Below are 21,869 nucleotides of genomic sequence, written 5' to 3' on the forward strand. Positions count from 1 at the left end.
AAGAGACAGAGACACACAGGGAGGGGGAGAAGAGAAAGGGGAGGAAGACGAGGGAGGGAAGCAAGGAGAGAGAGTGAAACATTAACAGAGATGCAGAGAAGGATTCATACAGAGGAATGGAAAGGAGAGGAAAAGGGGAAGGGAGAGAGAAGGACAAAAACAGACAATGACAGAAAGGGAGAGACAGATGGAGAAACAGAGATAGTCTAAAGAGAGAACCGAGATGGAGAGAGAGCGAGCCCTGGCACAGGCAGGCAGCTAGTTCTCCCTTCTCAGGAGTCAGGTGACACCTTGGCACACACTCCACACCTGTGGGGACTCCGGCACTGCCAGGTGGCTCTGTGGGCAGGTGAGCACCTGACCTGGTTCGGCTGGCCACACCCCCAGTTTTCCCAGGCCACCACTTTACCTCCATAGACAAAGATGCTCAGGAGGAATGTACCCAGAATCCTCTGGGCTGGGCCCAGGCTGGTGGCTGCTCTGGACCTCGCCCTGGTGTTTTATACCAATGGGACTTTGCAAAGTCTGGTTCTGGGTAGACTTGACCCGTAGCATCCGCCTCTGGGTGACCCTGGAGTGAGTGTACAGGCAGAGGGGAAGGGTGTGTGTGTGTGTGTGTGTGTGTGTGTGTGTGTGTGCACATGCACTGTGCTTGTCAAGCTCTAGTGGCTCCTTCTGTAGCTCCTTCCCCGAGACCCCTGGTGTTTAATGTCCAGTTTCTTGGAAAGCCAATGCATCACAGGTTTGAGGTCTGTGAGTCTGTCTACCCCTCCCTTCTGCTCACATATAGGCCTGAAGTAGATAGCGCAGGAAGGGGAGAGGCCTGGAAGGCAGTGGGAGAAGAAGACAGCCCTGGGTCTGGCTTGAACTCAGGGCCTGGGCGCTGTCCCTGAGCTCTTCAGCTCAAGGCTGGTGCTTTACCACACTGAGCCACAGCTCCACTTCCAGTTTTCTGGTGGTTCAATGGAGATAAGAGTCTCATAGACTTTTCTGCCTGGGCTGGCTTTGAACCATGATCCTCAGATCTCAGCTTCCTGAGTAGCTGGGGTGACAGGTATAAGCCTGGCCAATCCAAGAGAAGGACGGGGCCTGGTAAATTTAGCTGATGGTTGTTTACCCTCAACATGTCTTGTTCCATGCTCTCTTGGCTTTTAGAGTTTCTGCTAAGAGCTCAGGTACAAGATGGATTGGTGAGTTGCTTTTGTAAGTGGCTCACGCCTGTCATCCCAGCTACTCAGGAGGCTGAGATCTGAGGATCGTGGTTCGAAGCCAGCCTGGACAGGAAAGTCCATGAGTCGCTTAGCTCTGATGAACCACAGGAGAAGTGAAGCTGTGGTTCAAACTGGTAATGAACTAGCCTTGAAGAAAGTAGCTAAAAGACAGCGCCTTGGTCTTGAGTTCAAACCCTTGTACACACACACACACACACACACACACACACACACACACACACACACACACACACAAAGAGGAAAGATTTCTTTTGGTTCGCAGCTTCTAAGATTTTCAATCCAAGTTTGATTGGTCCTGTTAACATGGATTGTGTTTTGTTTTTCAAGTGTATACATGTGTGTGTATCATATATATATTATATATATACAAAAATATATACTTATGCGGCCGGCAGTTTGGCCTAGTGGTAGAGTGCTTGCCTAGCATTCATGAAAACCTGGGTTTGATTCCTTGGTACCACATACATAGAAAAAACCGGAAGTGGTGCTGTGGTTCAAGTGGTAGAGCTCTAGCCTTGAGAAAACCCAAAGACAGTGCTCAGACCCTGAGCTCAAGCCCCAGGACTGGCCAAAAAAAAAAAAAATATATATATATATATATACACACACATACAAAAATATATATACATATACATATATACAAAAATATAAAAAAACAAAAAATATAAATAAATAAATTTTTCTTTTCCTATTGCCAGTAGGGGGGCTTGAACCCAGGACATTACACTTGCTAAACAAAGTGCTTTACCACTAAGCTACATCCTAGCTGGGCCAGGTTGTGCTGAGATAACACACCATGGCACTGATTCCGAGTGCTGTTTACCTTATGGCTGTGTGTGCCAGGGACACTGAGAAAGGCTCAGCTTCTCTGAGTATTGGGTTCAAGGCACACACCCATATTCCTGGCGGATGACCAAGAGAGTCTCCGCCCCTCCTGGAATAACCAGAGCTCACACCTGGCCTCTGGGGAGGCGGTCAGGATCCGAACTAGGGCAGAGAGAAACCTGTTATTTCAAGAAAAACCAGGGTGGACAGCAATGGTCCCAGATCAACGAAACTATTCCCCCCCTGCACACACCCCTACTCTCTCCCACCCTGTGTCCTCTCCACACAGACCAAGAAGCCACTGGAAAATACAGAAAAGGCAGAGCAAGGTGAAATTTACCCTGACCAAGAGGCAAAAGTGGCCAACATGACAATGGGGTCCAGGCAGCTCAGACCCGCCCCCCCCCCCGGAGGAAACTCTTCCCTGGCTCGGCCCTCTTCCAGCAGTGGGGGACAGGCCTGTCAGAGACTCAGCAGGAAAAGGCTCAGGAGTTCCTGAGCTTTGGCTACAAGGCATATCTCAGCCACCAGCTACCTCTCAACCGCGCCCTCCTGGATAGGAGAGAGCGCAGGTGAGGTGGCTTTCTGTGGGGGGACCCTGTGTGATTCAGGGGTGAGCTTTGATTGCCATGAAAGCCCAGGGGTGGAAAGAAGGCTATGGGGAGGGTGTGGGGAGAGTGGACAGGATGAGAGAGCTTGTTTGCCTTGTGGTTAGCAAGGCCGTGGTGGTGGTGGAATTTTTCTTCAGAACAGAGTGAGAAATTATTTTTAAGTCGTTGCACAAAGGGCTTTTGATTCACCGTATCAGTTTAGGGGGACAGGACATCTTGATCTGTGTCACCCCTCCCATCTCTTCTTCTCTCCTCCCCCCTCCCTTCCCATCTCTTCCTCTCTTCTCCTTTTGCTTCCTCTCTCCTCCCCTCCCCTCCTCTCTCCTGTCCTCCCTCTCTCTTCTCATCCTCCCTCTCCTCTCCTGTGCTTGTCTGTTCTTCTGTGTAAACTGTGTTTTGTTTTGAAGACAGGGTTGCTTAGCCCAGGCTGGCCTCAACCCCACAATCCTCCTCTCCACAGCAAGCTATTGGGGCCCAGGGGTTATTCCTAGGACACCAAGCTCAAAAATACCCCCAAAGTCCTGTGTGCTGTGTAGACACTTCTGTCATTATCTCCCCTAAACACAGCTTTCAAACTGCGAACCGGTGGCTCATACCTCGTCATCCCAGCTATCAGGTGGCTGAGCTCTGGAGATGGCAAGTTCAAAGTCAGTCTGAGCAGGAAAAGTCCATGAGACTCTCATCTCCAAAGAACCATCAAAAAACAAGAAGTGGGGCTCAAGGGATGGAGTGCTAGTCTTGAACACACAAACTCAGGGACAGTGCCCGGGGCCCTGAATTCCAGCTCCAGTTACCGGCCCAAAGAAATACAGAAGGCATAATAGTTGTAAAAAAAAAACCAATGGCCTCTTCCAGATGCCTTCGGAAGACATAGCCCAGCTCTCTTCCAGCCCTGAGTGTGATTTTCATATTCCTGGATGAAGCTCGGTCGGTGATGCAGCAAGCTGTAGCCAGTGTCACCCAGCTTTCCAAATCCATCCATCAGAATCTCTACCTTAGAAAGACCAGGCCAGCCCCGCTCATTCCCTTAAGAAAATCTCAGTGTTTAAAATGCCATTTCTAGCAGTCACGGCTACCACCAGGCAAGGATAGTTCAATCTCGAGCGACAGGAAATGTGGGATGTAAATATTAAATCATAGGGTCACCTGGGTACTGGTGGCTCATGCCTGCCATCCCAGCTACTCACTCAGGAGGCTGAGATCTCCAGATCACGGGTTTGAAGACAGCCCCATTCAGGAAAGTCTGTAAGACCTTTCCCTCCAAATAAACCACTCCAAAGTCACAAGTGAACTGGAGCGGTGGCTCAGATGGTCTAGCTCCATCTATCCTGGAGCCAAAGAAGTTCAGGGACAAGTGCCCAGGCTCTGAGTTCAAGCCCCAGGACTGGCGTGGAAGGGCAGGGGAGAAGGAGAGAAGAGAGGGAAGGAGGGAGGGAAGGAGAGAGGAGTAGGGGAAATACAGTTTTCCTTAGCCCAGGCTGTTTCCTAACCCCTCTTAAAGGATTTGTGTAGTTTTTGATTATTCCACTCCGTGTTCACTGCCTTTGTCTGGTTGTTAGGAGAACTCAAGGCCCCTTTGGATGAAGAGATTCAGTTTTACAACCAGAAATATCCAGGACTCCTGAAACTTACACGGCACACCAAGAGAAAAGGCCTGGCTCAGGCCAGGAATACTGGCTGGAAAGCAGCCACAGCCAACGTGGTTGCCATCTTGGATTCCCATATAGAAGTCAATGTTGGCTGGTAAGGCCCTGGGGACTCTGTTCTTCTGGAAAAGGGCAGCACAGAGAAGGTACTGGCTGGGCATGGACAATGGGATGAGGGAGTATGTCAATGGAAAAAGTCCATATCAACCAATGGAAGCTCAAGAGATGCTAGGCTTTTATTTTCGTGGCTACTGGAAATACTGTAGGATTACTGGAAATGTCCTCCACTCAACCTTAGCCTTGACTAAGCTAAATCCTCAGTGGCATGGGATAATTCACTACACTTGACTAGACTTTTAGTTTTAAAGTACTTTAAACAATTTCATTTTACTGTCTTTAAGTGGTTATGCAAGTCAATACGTCAGCTTGTAAGAACAATGCCTCTCGATCACGTCATCCCTTCTTCTAACATTCCTCCCGTCTCATCCCTCCCTATCTGCCCCTCGTGCCTCAAGTCACCCTTCTCTTCTCCATTCTTCTTTTCCACCTCCCTTTAAGCTCCATATTCTGGCTCGTTGGTATTGGTTTGATTGAACACTAAGTTAGTTGTTAGAAGGACCGACACCACTGGGGTTCTCCCTTGTGTATATAAGTGTTAAAATTATTACTATAAAAGTTAAGTACAGAAGGGTGACAGTTCCATACAGCAGGTAAAGAGTATTTGTCCTCCCTTCCCTCCCTCTCTCCCAGTTCCCCCCCCCATCCCCACCCAGAAGTTGTAGAGTCCATTTTCACATGGTGATCAGTGACGACCACAATTGCATTTGTTCAGCTTTTGTTCTGTGCCCTTCCCTCACTCTCCCAAAGACAGAGAAAACCACCAAGCAAGATGGAAAGGGAAGAAGACAACAATGACAACGAAAAAAACCCCATCTCTTGGAAATATCAATTTCCATTCCTGGAAATATTCATCTATCTATCTATCCATCTATTGATTGCTCTATTCATCTCTTGATCAATGGATTATACATAGATATAGAATAGTTTTTAATTCACAAATTTGCATCTGTGACTATACAATGAAGAAATGACTCAGTTGTGACTCCGTGAGCCTTCTCTGCGTCCCCAAATCCCATGACACAATTATTAACGTAGACCATGACACAGGAATGGGACGCCATTTTGGAAACAGGAGGACCCAAGAGATGGAATCAAGTGGGTCAGACCATGGAAGGCAGCAGCCCCAGCAAAGCGTGGAGGTTCTCTGCATTCTGACAATGTACTGGGCAGACATAACACCAGATAGAGGACCAGACCCTGGATGTCAGGGAAAGAGCTGAACACATCTGCACACTCCTGCAGCTCACACCCCTCTCCCTGCCATTCTTCTAGGGCAGAGCCCACACTAGCTGGGACCCAGGAAGATCTCAAGGTGATTGTGTCACCGGTATTTGACAAGATCGGCTTTGATACCTTCCAGCTGGTCCCGTACAAGCTGGCTGTGGAAGGGTTCAACTGGAAGCTGTGGTGTCGCTATGGCTCGCTGCCCCAGGCATGGCTGGATCTGCATGACCCCACGGCCCCAGTGGAGTACGCTGCCTGCAGTCCCCGGGCTTCCTAGACAGGCAGGGAGGCCTGGGAGTGCTGGGTGGGGCTGGTCACATTTTGGTTTTTGTTTCTTGTGGGCTTGAACTCAGGGCCTGGGCACTGTCCCTGAGCCTCTTTTGTTCAAGGTTAGTGCTCTATCACTTTGAGCCACAGTGCCACTTCCATTTTTTTTTGAGTGGTTCATTGGAGATCAGAATCTCATGGGGAATTTTCTGCTCAGGGTGGCTTTGAACCACAATCCTTAGATCTAAGCTAGGATGACAGATGTGAGACACTGGCGGCTGACTGTCTTTTTTTTTTTTTGCCAGTCCTGGGCTTGAGCTCAGGGCCTGAGCACTGTCCTTGGACTTTCTCAAGGCTAGAGCTCTACCACTTGAGCCTCAGCACCACTTCTGGCTTTTTTCTATGTATGTGGTACCGAGGAATCGAACCCGGGTCTTCATGCATGCTAGGCAAGCACTTTAACCACTAGGCCAAACTCCTGGCCCCTGACTGTCTTTGATGGTGGTGATGGAAGCCAGATGGGGGAGTAGAGGCAGGAGGTGAACAATAAGAGATTTTGAAAAATAACTGGGTGCTGGTGGCTCACATCTTTCCAGCTACTTAGAAGGCTGCAATCTGAGGATCGAAGTTTGAAGCCAGCCAGAGCAGGACAAGTCTGTAAGACTCTTATCTCCAGTGACCCAACCAGATGCTGGAAGTGTTGCTGTAGCTCAAGTGGCAGAGCGCCAGCCTTGAGTGAAAAAATTAAGCAGGAGTAGCAAGCCCCAAGTTCAAGCCCCAATACCGGCACTCAATAAATAGACACGTGATAGACATGACAGGTAGACAGACAGACAGACAGATGGATAGACAGATAGATAGATGTATAGATAGATATATAGATAAAGATAATCAGACAGGCAGATGATAGAAAGGTAGACAGATACATACATACATGGATAGAGAGATGGGAGATGGATACATAAATGTATACATAGATGGTACATGGATGGACAGACAGACATTCAATGAGCTGGTCTCAGAAAAGAAACCATAGACGTTTGGGATTATTCAGTATCCTCAGATAAGATAAAAATAAAGCAAAGCAGTCAGGTGCTGGTGTTTCACACCTATAATTCTAGCTCCTCAGGAGGCTGAGACCTGAGGATCGTGGTTCAAAGCGAGCCAAGGCAGAAACATCTACGAGACCTTTTTATGTCTATTTAATCCACAAAAGGATGGAAGTGGAGATATGGTTCAAATGGTGGAGTACCAGCCTTGAATGAAAAAGCTAAGGGAGAATGCAGCATGAGGCTCTGAGTTCAAACTCCAGAACTGTTACACACACACACACACACACACACACACACACACACACACACACACACACACACAAACAATTTAATGTTCTAGATAACACATTTATTTCAAACATCATCAGATGATGAAGCAAGTGACCCCAAGATTAAAAAAAAAAGAACTATTCCAATAAACCTTTTTTTTTTTTTTTGCATCTGCCAGTCCTGAGGCTCGAACTCAAGGCCTACCTACACACTGTCTCCAAGCATTTGTGCTCATGGCTAGACCTCTACCACTTGAGCCACGCTTCTACTTCCGGTTTTTTGTTTATTTATTGGAGATTTAAAAGAACAGTCTCATGGACTTTCCTGCCTGCAGCTGGCTTCCAATCTCCATCCTCAGATCTCAGCCTTCCTGTGACAGCTGGGATGACAGGCGGGCATCACTGGACCTGTGCTTCTCTTGTCCCCGCAAGTGTGACAGTGTGGAGGGAGGGCTGAGCTCTTACCCTGCTCCTGGGTGACCTACGTGGAAAGACACCATAAGCCCTACATCTTGGATGTAGGAATTGTTTTGAAGCGCAATGCCATCCGAGCAGCTGAAATCTGGATGGATGACTACAAACACATGGTTTATACGGCCTGGAATATTCCTCTCCAGGTCTGTCATGGATACAATAGAGCTTTCAGGAGTGTGTGTTACACATGTGTCCCAACACATGTGTATATGCATGATGTACATGTTCGTACACCCATGTGTGCATTGATGCGTGCGTGTGCATGTGTGTGTGTGGGGGTTGGCACTGAGGTTTGAACTCAGGGCTTTGTGCTCTCACTGAGCTCTTAATGTTCTCCCACTTGAGCCACAGTGTCACTTCTGGTTTCCTAGTGGTTCACTGAAGATAAGAGTCTCATGGACTTTCCTGGCCAGGCTGGCTTCCAATCATGATCCTCAGATCTCAGTCTCCTGAGTAGCTGGGATTGCAGGCGTGAGCCAAGAGACCCGGCTGATTTCAGCTTTTTGACAAGTTCAAGATGGCCACCTCAAGCCTTCTCCAGCTTGTGGCAAATGTCCAGTTTGTGCACAGAGAGCCTGGGCTTTAGAAAACCACCAAAGCTGCTTCCTTCCTATGAGATCAGTCAAGATATCAAAGCAGTTGGCTGGCCTCTGTGGAGGTAGACCAGTTGACCGGCCTTCCTTCTGGCCCACAGCCTAGCCTAAGTAGTGGGGCACCTGTTCCGAAACTCAGTTTACCCTAACTTGGGTCTGGAGCCAGTTTGGCAAATCCAGGGGGTGGAGAAACACAGCCATACAGATAGCTGAGTTCCTGGCCACGGTCCTGTCTCCTTTCTCAGATCCTTTTGGCTTCAGGAGGCAGGAACCAAAGTTCCCATGCTTCTTGGCTGGAGGTGTATGTGTGTGTGTGTGTGTGTGTGTGTGTGTGTGTGTGTGAGAGAGAGAGAGAGAGAGAGAGAGAGAGAGAGAGAGAGAGAGAGAGAGAGAGAGAGGCAGAGACAGAGGCAGACAGAGGCAGAGACAGAGAGAGACAGAGAGACAGAGAGAAGGCTGGAATCTTTTCATAATGTTTTGGTTACTGGCATTCAAAAACCTGAAGTGAGATTGCAAGCCAAGGCTTGGTACAAAGCTATCATAGAATTCACTTCTCACCCTGCCCCCTTTGAAATCAACTATGGAAAAATCTCCATTTGGCAGCTTTATTTTTTTCTCCTGAAATAGTAACAGGGAGGGAGACAAATACCCCAGAAGTTGAGTTTTTTATTTTTTATTTTTTTTAAAAGTAAACTTTGTAGAGAATCGGGGTTTTCCTTCTAATGGTAGTTGAATAAGTTCTATTCATGCTAGGATAAACCACGTCTGTGGCTGGGATTACAGAAGGGCCTCTGTAGCCTGGGAATGCAGGTTCGTTTACAAGGCACAACTGGGGTTATTCATTCATTTATTTTTCTCTTCAAAAGTATATTAACAAGTCTAATTAGATGCACGAATCAGAAAATGGGAGAGGACCAAGAAGAGTTGTTTTCCACAGGTATGGCTCTGGGGACAGATCGAGAAAGCATTGCCGGCTCGAGTCTGGAATACCACGAGGCCATCTTGTAATATGATTTTTCTTGGGAGACTATTTTGTGTTGGGGGATGACTAGGGGAAGGGGGGGGAAAAGCGGGGTTGTAGGGTCAGAGCCGTACAACCTGAAGACTGGTGGCTCTCCTGCCTCCTACCATCTGAGTGGAAGAAAAAGAAGAGGACAGATGGACAAACAGACATCAAGACACACAGGCAGGCAGGCAGGCCGGAAGACAGAGAGACAGACAGACAGGCAGGAAGACAGACAGATGGCTAGAATCTCTTTGTCTCATCACCCCAGACTTCAGAGTCTGCCAGCAAGGCCTAAATATTACCGGAGATTTAGCTGATGTAGCCAACGCTTGGCTTTCAAATTTCACAGATTTCTCCCCCCCCCCCACCCTTCCCTTTTCCACCTACAGTTCTATATTTTTTTCCCTCCTCTTTCGCTCTCTCTCTTATCTCACACTTGGCAGACAGTCGCTGGGTGATGTGTAAAGATGAGAATGGAGTTGAGAGGTCTTCATTTGGCTATAGGAGGTTTTCTGGCGAAGGCTGGGCAGGGGCGGGGGGGGGGGTTGTTTGATGAGTTTGAGGACAGCTAGATGTTTTTCTACCCAAGGGACCCTTTCTCCCCTGTGCTGGGCCAAAATGATGCCTAGGAAAAAATGAGGACTACAGGCTGAAATGAATTTTCCCTGGGTGGAAGGAGAGTGGAACGTGAAGAGAGCTACAGCGCACAGGCCCACAGGGAAACAAACCCTGCTGGTGTATTTTCCATGGCTCCCTCACCCTCAGAGACCCCAACACCCGCCAACAGTCACACAGAGGGTGCTTGTATGGAGTCTGTCGGAATTCCTTCATCATAACCCTAGGTGGGGATGGGGATGTGGTTTCATGGAAGAGTGCTTGCCTCGCATGCATGAAGCCCTGGTTCAATTCCTCAGTACCACACACACACACACACACAAATAATAATAACAATAGAAAAGGCACCTGGTGGGAGGAAAGCTTTGGCAGAAAACAATATTAAATTTAAAAAAGCAATATACTATCCTAGCCTGACACCGGTGACTCTGCCTGTTATCCCAGCTACTCAGGAGGCTGAGGATCGTGGTTCCAAACCAGCCTGGGCAGGAAAGTTCATGAGACTCTGATCTCCAGGGAACCACTAGAAAACTGGAAGTGGTGCTGTGGTTCAAGTGGTAGAGCGCCAGCCTGGAGCTGAAGAGCTCAGGGACAGCGCCCAGGTCCTGAGTTCAAGCCCCATGACAGACAAAAAAAGGGAACCCATCAATGTTGTAAACACTTCTAAGACAAAATGGACACAGATTCACCCATCTGTAAACAGTTGATGTGTTATAAATTGCTGTTTCCTTGGCTTTTTTTCTTCCCCATGAAATGGGGTCTGACTCTAATATGTTCATAGAGTTGAATTACATTAAGATCATTCTTTCTTTGTGGCTTTTCCTTTTATTTTAATTTTGTCCCCTTGCTCTCACATTTTACTTTCATTCTTTTTTTTTTTGTTAAATTGGTATTTCTTTTTTTAAATTATCTTTAGTCGTACAACAGGGATTGCAATTCAGTGTGTGGGTTTGTGAGTACAATGCATCCTTTTGTTTAATTAATTTTACTAAGTAGTGGTGCAAAGAGGGCTCAGTGCCAGCTATGAGTTTGTGAGGACAATGCAACTTAATCGTCATCCCTTTTTCTATCATTCTCCCCATCTCTCCCCACCCCACTCACCCCTCTCCTCAAATTCCCTAGTTTCATGTTCTCGTATGGACACTGAGTATTAAGACTGCATTAACTCACTTTTCCTCTGTTCATTTACCTCCCCTACTGCACATTCCTGTTCATTCTTTGATTTTTTTTTTGCCGGTCACGGGATTTGAACTCAGGGCCTGCGCACTGTCCTTGAACTCTTTTGCTCAAGACTAGTGCTCTATCACTTTGAGCACAGCTCTATTTCTGGTTTTCTGGTGGTTCACTGGAGATCAGAGTCTCACAGATTTTCATTCCCTGGGCCGGTTTCGAACCACAATCCTCAGATCTCAGCCTCCCGTGAAGCTGGGATGACAGGTGTGAGCCACCAGTGCCTGGCTGGTATTTTTCTTTATGTGTGGCTTTTGCTTGATTTTTAAATTCAATATTTCCCTTCAAAATTGTTTACTCTCACCCATTGGCTACCAGCAGAAGTTTCTAGTGTGGGGTGTTAGAAACATCCACAGGGTGTGTGGGGGGGAGACTGGGAGGGACCCCGGGAGTTCCAGGAGCCTGTGTTTCCCAGGGTTGTGATTTATTGAGCATCTACTTTGTCCTGGGCCTTGGGGGGCGGGGAAGGGGGAGGTGAACCCCCTCAGTCTGTTTTCCTGGGCCTCTGGGCCTCTGCCATCTTCGTGTTGAATCATGTCCACACACCCTCCTTCTGACCCTGATCTTTTGGCGTCCAACTTCCATCTTCAGAGTCTCCAGTGAGCATGCTGGCTCTCTGTGGCTAATCCAGGATCAGCTCTCCAGCCCCACGTCCACCCAACAGCCACTTTAATTACTCCCTGTGCCCGTGGACTGAGCCAAGAGGATTATTCCATAGAACTGCTTACTCTCCAAGGAAGTGGCTTCCTGTCAGAATTTCGCTTAGTGGGTCACATCCCTTGCACACCCAAGGGATATCAGGAGACACACACACACACACACACACACACACACACTAGTAGAAGGCAAAATATGGAAGCCGGGTGTTGGTGGCTCATATCTGTCATCCTAGCTACTCAGGAGGCTGTGATCTGAGGATCGTGGTTCAAAGCCAGCCTGTGGCAGGAAAGTCTGTGAGACTCTCAGCTCCAGTGAACCCCTAGACAACTGGGGAAGTGGGGCTGTGGTTCAAAGTGACAGAGCACTAGACTTGAGGGCAAGAGCTCAGGGACAGCACTCAGGACCTGAGTTCAAGCCCCACGACTGACAAAAAAGGAAAAGGGGAGAACGGAGGAGGGGAATGCAATCAGAACAATGACACGATATTGGGGTGCAGAGAGGAGCAAGAGACGTCAAACCAAAAGTGGAGAAAGGGATGACCTTTGACCCGAGCTTCCTGTGGTTGGGGATGGAGACAGGATGCTAAATGGAGGGGGCAGAGTTTTGCCCAAGGTTGGGCAGCGTGGTAAGAGATGCAAGTTGCTACTGTTGGACTCGGGGCCTGCCCACCCTCCCTTTCTACTCCCTCTGCCCCCCCCCCAAAAGGAAGGGGTGAGGTCAGGCGATCATGGTGGACGGTATGTGTGCCAGTCTGGGAGCCGAGTCTGATGCTACAGCCAGGGAGGAGCCAGAGAATTTTGCATGGGGAGGGGAGGTCTGAGGTGCTGACTGTGTGTAGAGGGGGGCTGAGATGCTGACTGTGTGCATAGATTTCCCCAATGCTGGCCCTTTGCATCTGGAGTATTCCATCCTCCCTCCCCACCCACCCCACGGGTGAATTGTCTGGTCCCTAAGGCGACTCCTTTCTCTAGGAAGGGGCTGTGCCTCTGTAAGGGGTAGAGCCTGAGGAGACGTCTTTGAGTTATTGAGGGGAGGGCCTTCCAAGAGGATCATGGGACCCTGGCCTCTCTCCCTCTCCCTCCCTCCCTCCTTCCCTCTCTCTCTTTTCCCTGTATGTTTCTCTGTGTCCTTGTCTCTGTCTTCCTTGTGTGTGTGCCGGTCCTGGGACTTGAACTCAGAGCCTGGGTGCTTTTCCTGAGCTCCTTTTGCTCAAGGTTAGCCTTCTGCCATTTGAATCACAGCACGACGCCCAGCCTTATCTGAGCAGTTTATTTGGAGAGAAGAGTTTCTCAGATTTTTGTGTTCTCCGGGCTGGCTTCGAACCGTGAATCTCAGATCTCATCTTCCTGAGTAGCTGGGAGGACAGGTGTAAGCCACTGGTACCACTGGAACCATTGGCACCCAGCTGGCTCTATCTTTTTCTCTGTGTCTTTGTCTCTCTTTCTCTGTGGCTTTTTCTGTGCGTCTTCTTCTCTGTTTTTTCCTCTGTGTTTTCATTTTTCTCTGTTTTTCTCTCTCTCCACCCCTCTCTACCTGTTAGGAGGCCACAAACCCAATCAATGAGAGATGGTAACTACTAAAGCTGTGAGCCCAAACAGGACTCTCCCCCACCCCACCCTGTATCATTTTCTTTTTTCTTTTCATTTTTATGTATTTTGATCCAAGACCAGAACTGGAATTTGGTACTTGGTCAGCTCAGGCTGCTTTCCCGCCTCTCAAGGTGACCTTATTTTTTTGGTACGTTCAAGTCCAGGCTCTGGCCCCAATTACCTTCCTGCTTTAGGTCTCTTTTCCCCAGAGCCATCTTCTTCATTAGAACCTTAATTAGGACAGCACCAAGGACCTGCACCTACATTCTACAGAGTCCCTGCTTCCCTGTAGAGCAGCGGTGGAGGCGATGCAGAGCAGCTGTGGTATGGATGATGGAGCCATGTGGTCTTTGTTGGAAGAGCTGGTGGGAATCCAGGCCTAGCTGCTTTCTAGCCATCTAGCTCTGGCAGGTCACTTCATTCTTGGAGTCCCAAGTTTATAATTTTAGAGTGTGTGTGTATGAAGTGGTGATCTGGCTCTAACTGGTACCATACATGATAGAGAACAGGAAACCATCTTGTCTTTATGACAGAGGAAGGGGAAATCCCGCCTCCCAGTTGATGGGTGGGCCTGAATGCCTGAATACCTAGAGGCTGGGGAGAGGACTTGGGTGACAGGTTACAGGACCTGATGGTCCTGTACCTTGAATTTGGGAGACTCTCTAGTTTCCTGTGACCCTTTCCCCTAATCTCACCCTATTTTGGCGTCAGAATTGTGGAGGTGTATGGGCCATAGCAGGACGTGGGCCCATAATCCACTGGCCATAAGTTTCTGGTATACCAGTTGCCTGAGGTAGGTGTGGGGCAAAGGATTCTGGGAAATGTAGTCCAGCCCAGGGGAAAAGGTATATGGAGCAATTGTAAATCTGTTCCTAGAATTGTCAAGTAAGTACCAATGCTTAGAGTAGAGTCTAATAGGTGGAAGTGTTCTCTGCGTTTGTCTGTGTGTTCTTCCCTCTTCCTCTCCTCCCTTTCCTTCCTCTTCCCCTTCTTCTCCCTTTTCTCCTCTTCCCTTCTCTCTTCTCCCTTCTCCCCCTCTCTGCCTCCCTCTCCTCTCTCTCCCTGTAAGGAGAATCTCAGAGAGAGCAGCAAAATACTCCAGGAAGGGAAATATGAAACTGTGGGTTGTGAGAGCAGCCTTCCTTCATGTTTTATTTAATTTTTTTTCTTTTGTAGCGTATAATGTATCAGGGAAAGAAAAAAAATACTCTGAAAGAAATAGGCCATTAATCAATTAAAAGAAAGAAAGAAAAAAAAACCCACAGCCAAACACAGTCCATTAAGCTCTGGGCACTCTTGGGGATGAGCTCTTTGTCTGACAGGGGGGGTGGAGGCTGTTAATAGAACCCGGAACACCCCCCCCCTTTATCTGCTCCTTTCTCAACTACTAATTGTCCCCCTCCTTCTCCTCCTCCTCCCCCCAGCCAAGCTCCAATCATTCACGCACACTAATTCCTCTCATTGAGGGTTATAATGGCAGTCATAATGGGTTGACAAGATCGTTTAGAGGATTAAAGAGGACTATTTAGGCCATCTAAGAGCGAATTAAACAGAATCCGGCCTGAAAGAAAAGGTCCAGATGAATTACAAAACACTTGTCCATGGGTTGACAGAGAGCAGGAGAAATTACAGTTATTATTTAATTGGAAAAAGTTAATGTTTTAAATTGAATTGAATTACAGTCATTATTTAAGTTTATTATCTAAGTTTATTATCTATTTTTTATTTGTGCGTGTGTTCACTTGTTCGGCTTTTTTCCTCGTTCAAAGCTAGCTAGCACACTATTCCTAGAATCACAACCCTACTTCTGGCTTTTGGGTTCATTGGAGATAAATAATCTCATGAGCCAGGGCTTGGTGGCTCAATACCAGTCATCTTTGCTACTCAAGAGGCTGAGATCTGAGGATCACAGTTCAAAACTAGCCTGGACAGGAAAGGCTGTGAGACTCTTATCTCCAATTGTCACCTATAAAGCTAGAGGACAGTGCAAAGACCCTGAGTTTAAGCCCCACATGGGAAAAAAAAGTCTCACAAGCTTTCCCGCTTAGGGGCTGGCCTCAAACTGCAATACTTAGGTCTCAGCCTCCTGAGTAGCTGGAATTACAGGTGTGATCCAGTCACGCTGTCCAGCGGAATTAGAATATCTTGATGACCAGGTCTGACTTTGTGTATCCCAAAGAGTTAGACCTATCATGTTACCAGTCTCGGTAGAGTTCTCTTCCCCCAATCTCCCGCTCCCCTAAAGTGCCAGGCTCCTAAATCAGAAGAGAAGAACCAAATCCTTCCTCTCATCTTGCCTGTTTCAGAAATGACAATTTTATTTGAAGAAGTTTTTTCCCCCCTAAAGGTATAATAAGATTATTGTGAATTCTGCCTTTCACTAGTTCAGTTCTGCCTTGGGGAAGGAAAAAAAAAAAGCCTCAGGAAGAAACTGACGATGTGAACTGCTTTTTACAGCAGTCCCCAGGGGAGATATCCATCTCCATTAGAAGTCCAGCTCCTGGGAGCTGTAGCAGCCTTCGTATTGCCTCTTGGCTGTAATTTTCTAGCTACTGGCAGGTACAGAGTAGGCTGTAATGGTGGCTTGGGGCCTGTGGCCCTCTTTGGTAATGGGTCATTAGAAGCGTCTTGTTGAGCCACTGGGAGAACGTCTGTCATCCCAGCTACTCAGGTGGCTGAGATCTGAGGATTGTCATTCCAAGCCAACCCTGGCAGGAAAGCCCATTAAAGCTCTCATCTCCAATGAGGTACCAAACATATCAGCACTTCAGCTGGGGCTTAAGTGGCCGAGCGATAGCCTGGAGTGAAGAAAGCTCAGGGACAGCGCACTCAAGCCCTGAGTTCAAGTTTCAGGATGGGTAAGTCCCATCGGTGATATAGACAGTGGAGGGAGTTGAGGTACTGTACTTAGTCCAAGAGGAGGGACTTACAGTGCTATACTTAGTCTGGTGGGAGGCTGGGAAGAGACGATGTCACAGGCTCTGTGTGTGGCAGAGAATTGTCTGCCTGCAACTGACTAATTTGTTACCCTAATAGCTCCCTCATGGGGGAAGAAAGAAAATGGGGGGCCCTGATCTGTAATAGTTCTTCATTTCTGGGGGTTTAGATGCTTCTATCGGGGCCCATTTTGAACTTCCAACCATAAGAAAACTGGCTTGTAAAACTCCTGGAAATTGAGGCAGTCAGATCTTGGAAAGTACTGTGACTCAGTTCCGGCAAACAGCTTCTAGAACAGCCATAAAGGGGAGAGAAAAAGCCATCTGACTTGGGTGTGTTTGTGGTGTGTCTTCCTCAGGTGTGTCTTGCTGCTTTCCCCCCAGTCCTGGCACCATCTCAGGGCCACCCTGAGCCCGTGAAGAACTTCCATACCAGCTAGAAAGGTTACTTCCAGTGGGAGTTGTACGACACAGCCCAGGACACAATCTACCTGTAATAGTGTGTGAGCCTTGCACTGGGGCCAACGATAGTGGTGCTGTGAGTCTGTCTTGATGGAGGAGAAATTGGGTGCCATATTGGTTCAGTAATGAGGTGAAGACTTGGGTGCCATATTGGTTCAGTAATGAGGTGAAGACTTGGGCGCCATATTGGTTCAGAAATGAGGTGAAGAATTGGGCGCCATATTGGTTCAGTAATGAGGTGAAGACTTGGGTGCCATATTGGTTCAGTAATGAGGTGAAGACTTGGGCGCCATATTGGTTCAGTAATGAGGTGAAGACTTGGGCACCATATTGGTTCAGTAATGAGGTGAAGAATTGGGTGCCATATTGGTTTTAAGTAACTGGGGTAAAGAATTGGAAGCCTTTGCTGCAGTAACTTGTCTCAATGAGGGAGGTGAGATTTGAACCCATGTTGTCTCATGTTGAAGTCTTACAAATGTGTAGAAGCCACCTACTTTTCATTATGCCCCTGGCACCTCCATCTTCAAGAAAGCCTGCAAGCCCAGTGGTCCAGCCTGCAGGCTGCCAAGATAGAAAGCAGAGAGGAAGAGAAAGACCAAAACGCTATTCTCTGGCAAAGACTTCTACGGTGAAATCTTAGCCCCAGCACCAACCAAAACACCCCAAATGTGTGCACCCCAGAAATCGTACTCTCAAATATGTAGGGAGGGATGGAGGCAGGTAGGGGGGGTTTCCTGCCCCCAACCTCTGGTTTGATGTGGTTTTTCTGAAACCAGGAGTATAGCTGCCACCTCTTCACCCCTGCAAATTGTCTGAAAGGAAATGAACACCCCCTCCCCTGTCCTCCCTCCCTCCCCCCCCCTCCCCCACCATCACTTACACCACAGCATTTGCTGGCTTCCTGAACTGCCCAGAGTACTGGGCTGGGAATGAATATTTTATAAAAGGAGCCATAAAACATAATTTGTTCCTTTGAGTGAATTAGAGAAATGTAGTTTAAGAGAGAGAGAGAGAGAGAGAGAGAGAGAGAGAGAGAGAGAGAGAGAGAGAGAGAGAGAGAGAGGGGGGGGTTACGATGGAGGTGGGGCTGGGGAGGGTTGCATTATTTAACTCTCACTGTTTCAGTGGTAGTCTTGGGATACCTTGAACTCATTTGGGGGTGAAAGTGTGTGTGGGGAGGGATCCATGCTTTCCAATTCAGCCTGGAGAGCACGAAACCACCAGCTTTGGGGCTGGAAACTTCCATCCTGGGCCTTCCATCTTCCAAGGCTGAAAGGGAGACTCATACCCAGAAGAGAGCCCGTCCCCACATAATCCCTGCCCCCCCCGAATTCTGCTTCTCTGCCCAGACTCTACATTACAGGAGGGGTCTCTGAGACCTCACTTGTCTCCTGCTCCCAATACTTCTATTTAGGGGAGCAGGAAGCAAGCCTGAGTCTCCCCCCACCCACAACTTCTCTCTTAGAACTTTTGAGTCTTGGCTTGGTTGGGGATGGGAGGGAGGCAGGGAAGCCATTGTGCTCTTGTGAGCCTTGGCCAGTCGCCCAGTTCTGGACAATTCTTTCCTGATTTCCTCAAGATGGTCTTAATATTCTTCCCCGTAGCCAATGCGAGCCACGAGGCGCCACGAGCAATCTGTATTGAATTTCAGACTTCTTCCTAGAGACCCAATCTTTACCTGCCCCTCCTCCCCCCCTCCTCTTCTTTCCCTTCTCCTTTTCCTTCTTCCTCTTCTGGCTTTTTCTCCTGTGGTTAAATTGGAAATAAGAGTCTTCTTGATTTTCCTGTCCCGGATGGCTTCAAGCCAGGGTCCTCACATCTCAGCCTCCTGAGTAAGCTAGGATTGCCTCCTCCTCTTCTTCTTCCTCCTCCTCCTCCTTCTCATCCTGTTCTTCCTCCTTTTGGGCTAATGGTGAGGCTTGAACTTAGGGCCTGAGTGCTTTCTCCTGTGTGCCCAAGGCTGGCATTCTTCCACTTGAACCACAGCTCCCCTTGTGGCTTTTTGCTGGATGATTGGCGATGAGTGTCTCATGGATTTTCCCGGCTGACTTTGCCTTTTGAGCCTCGGGTCTCAGCCTCCCGAGGAGCTGAGATGATAGCTGTGAGCTGGTGGCATGTTTTCTTTTTAAATTTGCTCTCTGGATGAATCCAGGCCACAGGTTTTCATGCCACACGAGGTAGCCACTGCGTGACCCCCGGGGTGATGTCACCAAACGTGGCTCTCATACTTTCTCACTGCGGGGGACATCGAGGTTGAATCAAACTTGAACAGACGTCCAGTTACACAACAAGCATGGCTTCTCACTGTCGCCATGGCTGTGGTTGTGGGACCTTGTGTCAGCTCCTTTCTTCTAGAACATTCCCGTGAGACCAGATGTGCTTTTGGTTGTTGTGACAAAGCTCCGGGCACTTGTCCCACTTTGATTTCAGAAGAGACTCATGTCCTTTGACCAATCCAGGGGTTCTGGAAAAATCTGAGGGCCAGAGAGATCCAGGGATACTTCTTATTGGATATGTCAGCAAGAGAAAGAGAGGAAGAAGCAACCTCACCAGCTCTCGTGGGACGGTCCCTGGAAGATGCAGGCATTTGTGGAGCATGGCTTTGGGGGCTAGCGTTCTCCCCGAAGGCCTTAGGTGTGGCTGATTGTAAATACTGAGTGCAATTCCAACCTGGTCAGCAGTGTCTTGGCCCAAGTGAGAGCTCTTAGATGTTTGTGTGCTTTCCTGAGTGAATTCCAGAATGGCGCACTCAACATCACCCCTTTATAATTCTGTCCTTAAATCACTGGCAGGCGTCTTACCTGTGGCAGGTATCTTTGCCTGTGCCTTTCTCTCTGGGGGTTTGGTCCACGTGATTTCCAGCCACAAAATGGACGCAAGGGGACATTAGAACTGAGAGTTAGATGACGAGTGACCTGCAGATGCAACCGACAGACCATCTGATTTCTTTCCACTGCAATTCTTACAGGACCAAAGGGGTGTGTGTGTGTGTGTGTGTGTGTGTGAGAGAGAGAGAGAGAGAGAGAGAGAGAGAGAGAGAGAGAGAGAGAGAGAGAGAGAGAGAGAGAGAGAGAGAGAGAGAGAGAGAGAGAGAGAGAGAGAGAGAGAGAGAGAGAGAGAGAGAGGTGGGGGAGGGGAGGAAGATCAAGAGGGGAAAAAATAGCAAAGCATGGCTGCAAAGTATATAGAGATAAAAATAATTATTCTCCCAAATCCTAGGATTCAGAGCTTTCTTTTCTTTTTGTTGTCGGTTGTGGGGCTTGAACTTAAGGCCTGCTTGTAGCTATTTTGCTGGTTCATTGGAGATAAAGGATCTCATGGCCTTTCCTGTCCAGGCTGGCTTCGAACTGTCATCCTCTGATCTCATCAGCTTCCTGAGTAGCTGGGATGATAGATATAAATCCTCAATGATCAGCTTCCTTGCTGATTTCCTTTAGCCCTCCCCCTTTTTTTGGTGTGTTTGAATGGAGCAAACTTTTTGCCTGAAGTCTAAATTGCTTAGAAATGGGGAAAGGAGCTCTGCAGTGTATTCCAGGAAAGTTCTGTAGTTGTTCTTCCCGAAAACAGGCAGCAGGGAAGGGGGTTTTGGGGAGAAGCCCCCCCACTGTCAGAATCTCTGGTACCCCATTCCCTACAGCCCCCAGAGCCCCCACAATCTCCCATCTTCCCTCTACCTCCTTGTTTTCGGCTACACAGAGAACACTTGTGAGACTCTGCGGTGAGAGGGCATTGTGTATTGTTTCACGGCTGTTTTGTTCCTCTGTGGATTCAGAAGCTGGCATGGCTGTCAGCCAATTCCTCTGTGGCCACCGCTCACCAGAAAGGGAGGGGGGAGACATGAGGGAAACTGAGGCCCCAGAAGAGCAACTGATCTCCTAGTCTCTTGAGAACCAGGTCAAAGACCTCCCCACCCCAGCATCCTAGCTACTCAGCAGGCTGAGATCTGAGGACGGTGGTTCAAAGCCACCCCAATAACCAGACATTGCATGAAATAATAATGAAAGGGCAGGGAGGCAGACAAGGAGAAGCCGCCAGGTGGCCAGGGCAGGAGCTGGCCTTTGGCCTGAGAATCAGGCTGTCTTTGGAAGTTCCCAGGGTTGAAATAAAGAACCCTTCATTCCCCAGTGCGCTGGCTCCTTCATTTAAAAGCATTTTCACGGGGAGGAGGGCGGGAGGAGGCCTGGTCCAGGGTCGGGGTGGACAGGTGCAGGGAGGGAGGGGGTGCGGTCCTGGAGTGTGATCTGGGGGGGACCCCCCCACCCCCGACCCTGGGGAGCCCGAGGCGCCCCGGGGAAGCGCGGGAAAGGGGCCCGGGGCGGGGCGGTGGGGGTGGGGAGGAGGGCGGGGTCTGCCACGTCACGCGTGGAGTGAGTGCGGGGCGGGAGGCCGAGCCGGGGACCCCGCGTGCGCGCCGCGCCCCGGACGCCCCTCTCCCAGGCCCCCCACCCACGGCCGGGCGGCGGGGGAAGCTGGTGCGGCTGGAGCCGGGCGGGGGGGGGGCGGATCCGGGCGGATCGGCGACCTTGGCCGGACCGAGCCGGGCCGGGGAGGCGCGCGGTGTCCGAGCCGCCAGGGGCGCGCGGCGCGTGGGGGTCCTGCGCGCTCCGAGGGGCGCAGCCGGACCCGGGCAGCCGCCGGGGCGCAGGGCGGACCCCCGCGGAGCCCCGGGAGCCGCCGCCGCCCGGCAGGGAGGGGCGGGACGGGCGGAGGCCGCGCGTCCTGCCGGCCTCGCGCGCGCGCGCGCAGCCGTCCGCCCCGGCCGCCCCTCTGTCGGCGGATCGGCGCCTCCCCGGCCCCCCGCTTCTCCATCCCGGGACCCGGGGGACCACCGGCGGCCAGGTCAGATCGCGAGCCCCGCCCTGAGGGGAGGGCGCGGCCCGGAGCTGGGGGGGCGGGGAGCGCACGGGCCGCGCCGGGGATCCTGAGGTCGGAGCCGGGGACCCCAGATCGAAGCCCGGGGACCCCAGATAGGAGCCCGGGACCCTGAGATCAGAGCCGGGGACCCTGAGATTGGAGCCGGGGACCCCAGATCGGAGCCGGGGGACCTGAGATCGGAGC

The 21,869-nt window shown here is 49.7% G+C and overlaps 1 protein-coding gene across 1 annotated transcript; it reads left to right on the forward strand.

The window, feature by feature from the left end:
* Positions 1-423: 423 nt before the first annotated feature.
* Galnt8 (polypeptide N-acetylgalactosaminyltransferase 8) lies at positions 424-20,533 on the forward strand. Its single transcript, XM_090325177.1, is given in 8 exon segments — positions 424-528; positions 2,505-2,629; positions 3,524-3,621; positions 4,228-4,411; positions 5,707-5,899; positions 7,582-7,863; positions 13,706-13,737; positions 20,449-20,533. Coding segments are annotated over 8 exon segments (1,104 nt in total).
* Positions 20,534-21,869: the final 1,336 nt, after the last annotated feature.

This window comes from Megascapheus bottae, chromosome 37, assembly GCF_031878675.1.
Source record: "Megascapheus bottae isolate mThoBot1 chromosome 37, mThoBot2.hap1, whole genome shotgun sequence".
Lineage (NCBI taxonomy): Eukaryota > Metazoa > Chordata > Mammalia > Rodentia > Geomyidae > Megascapheus > Megascapheus bottae.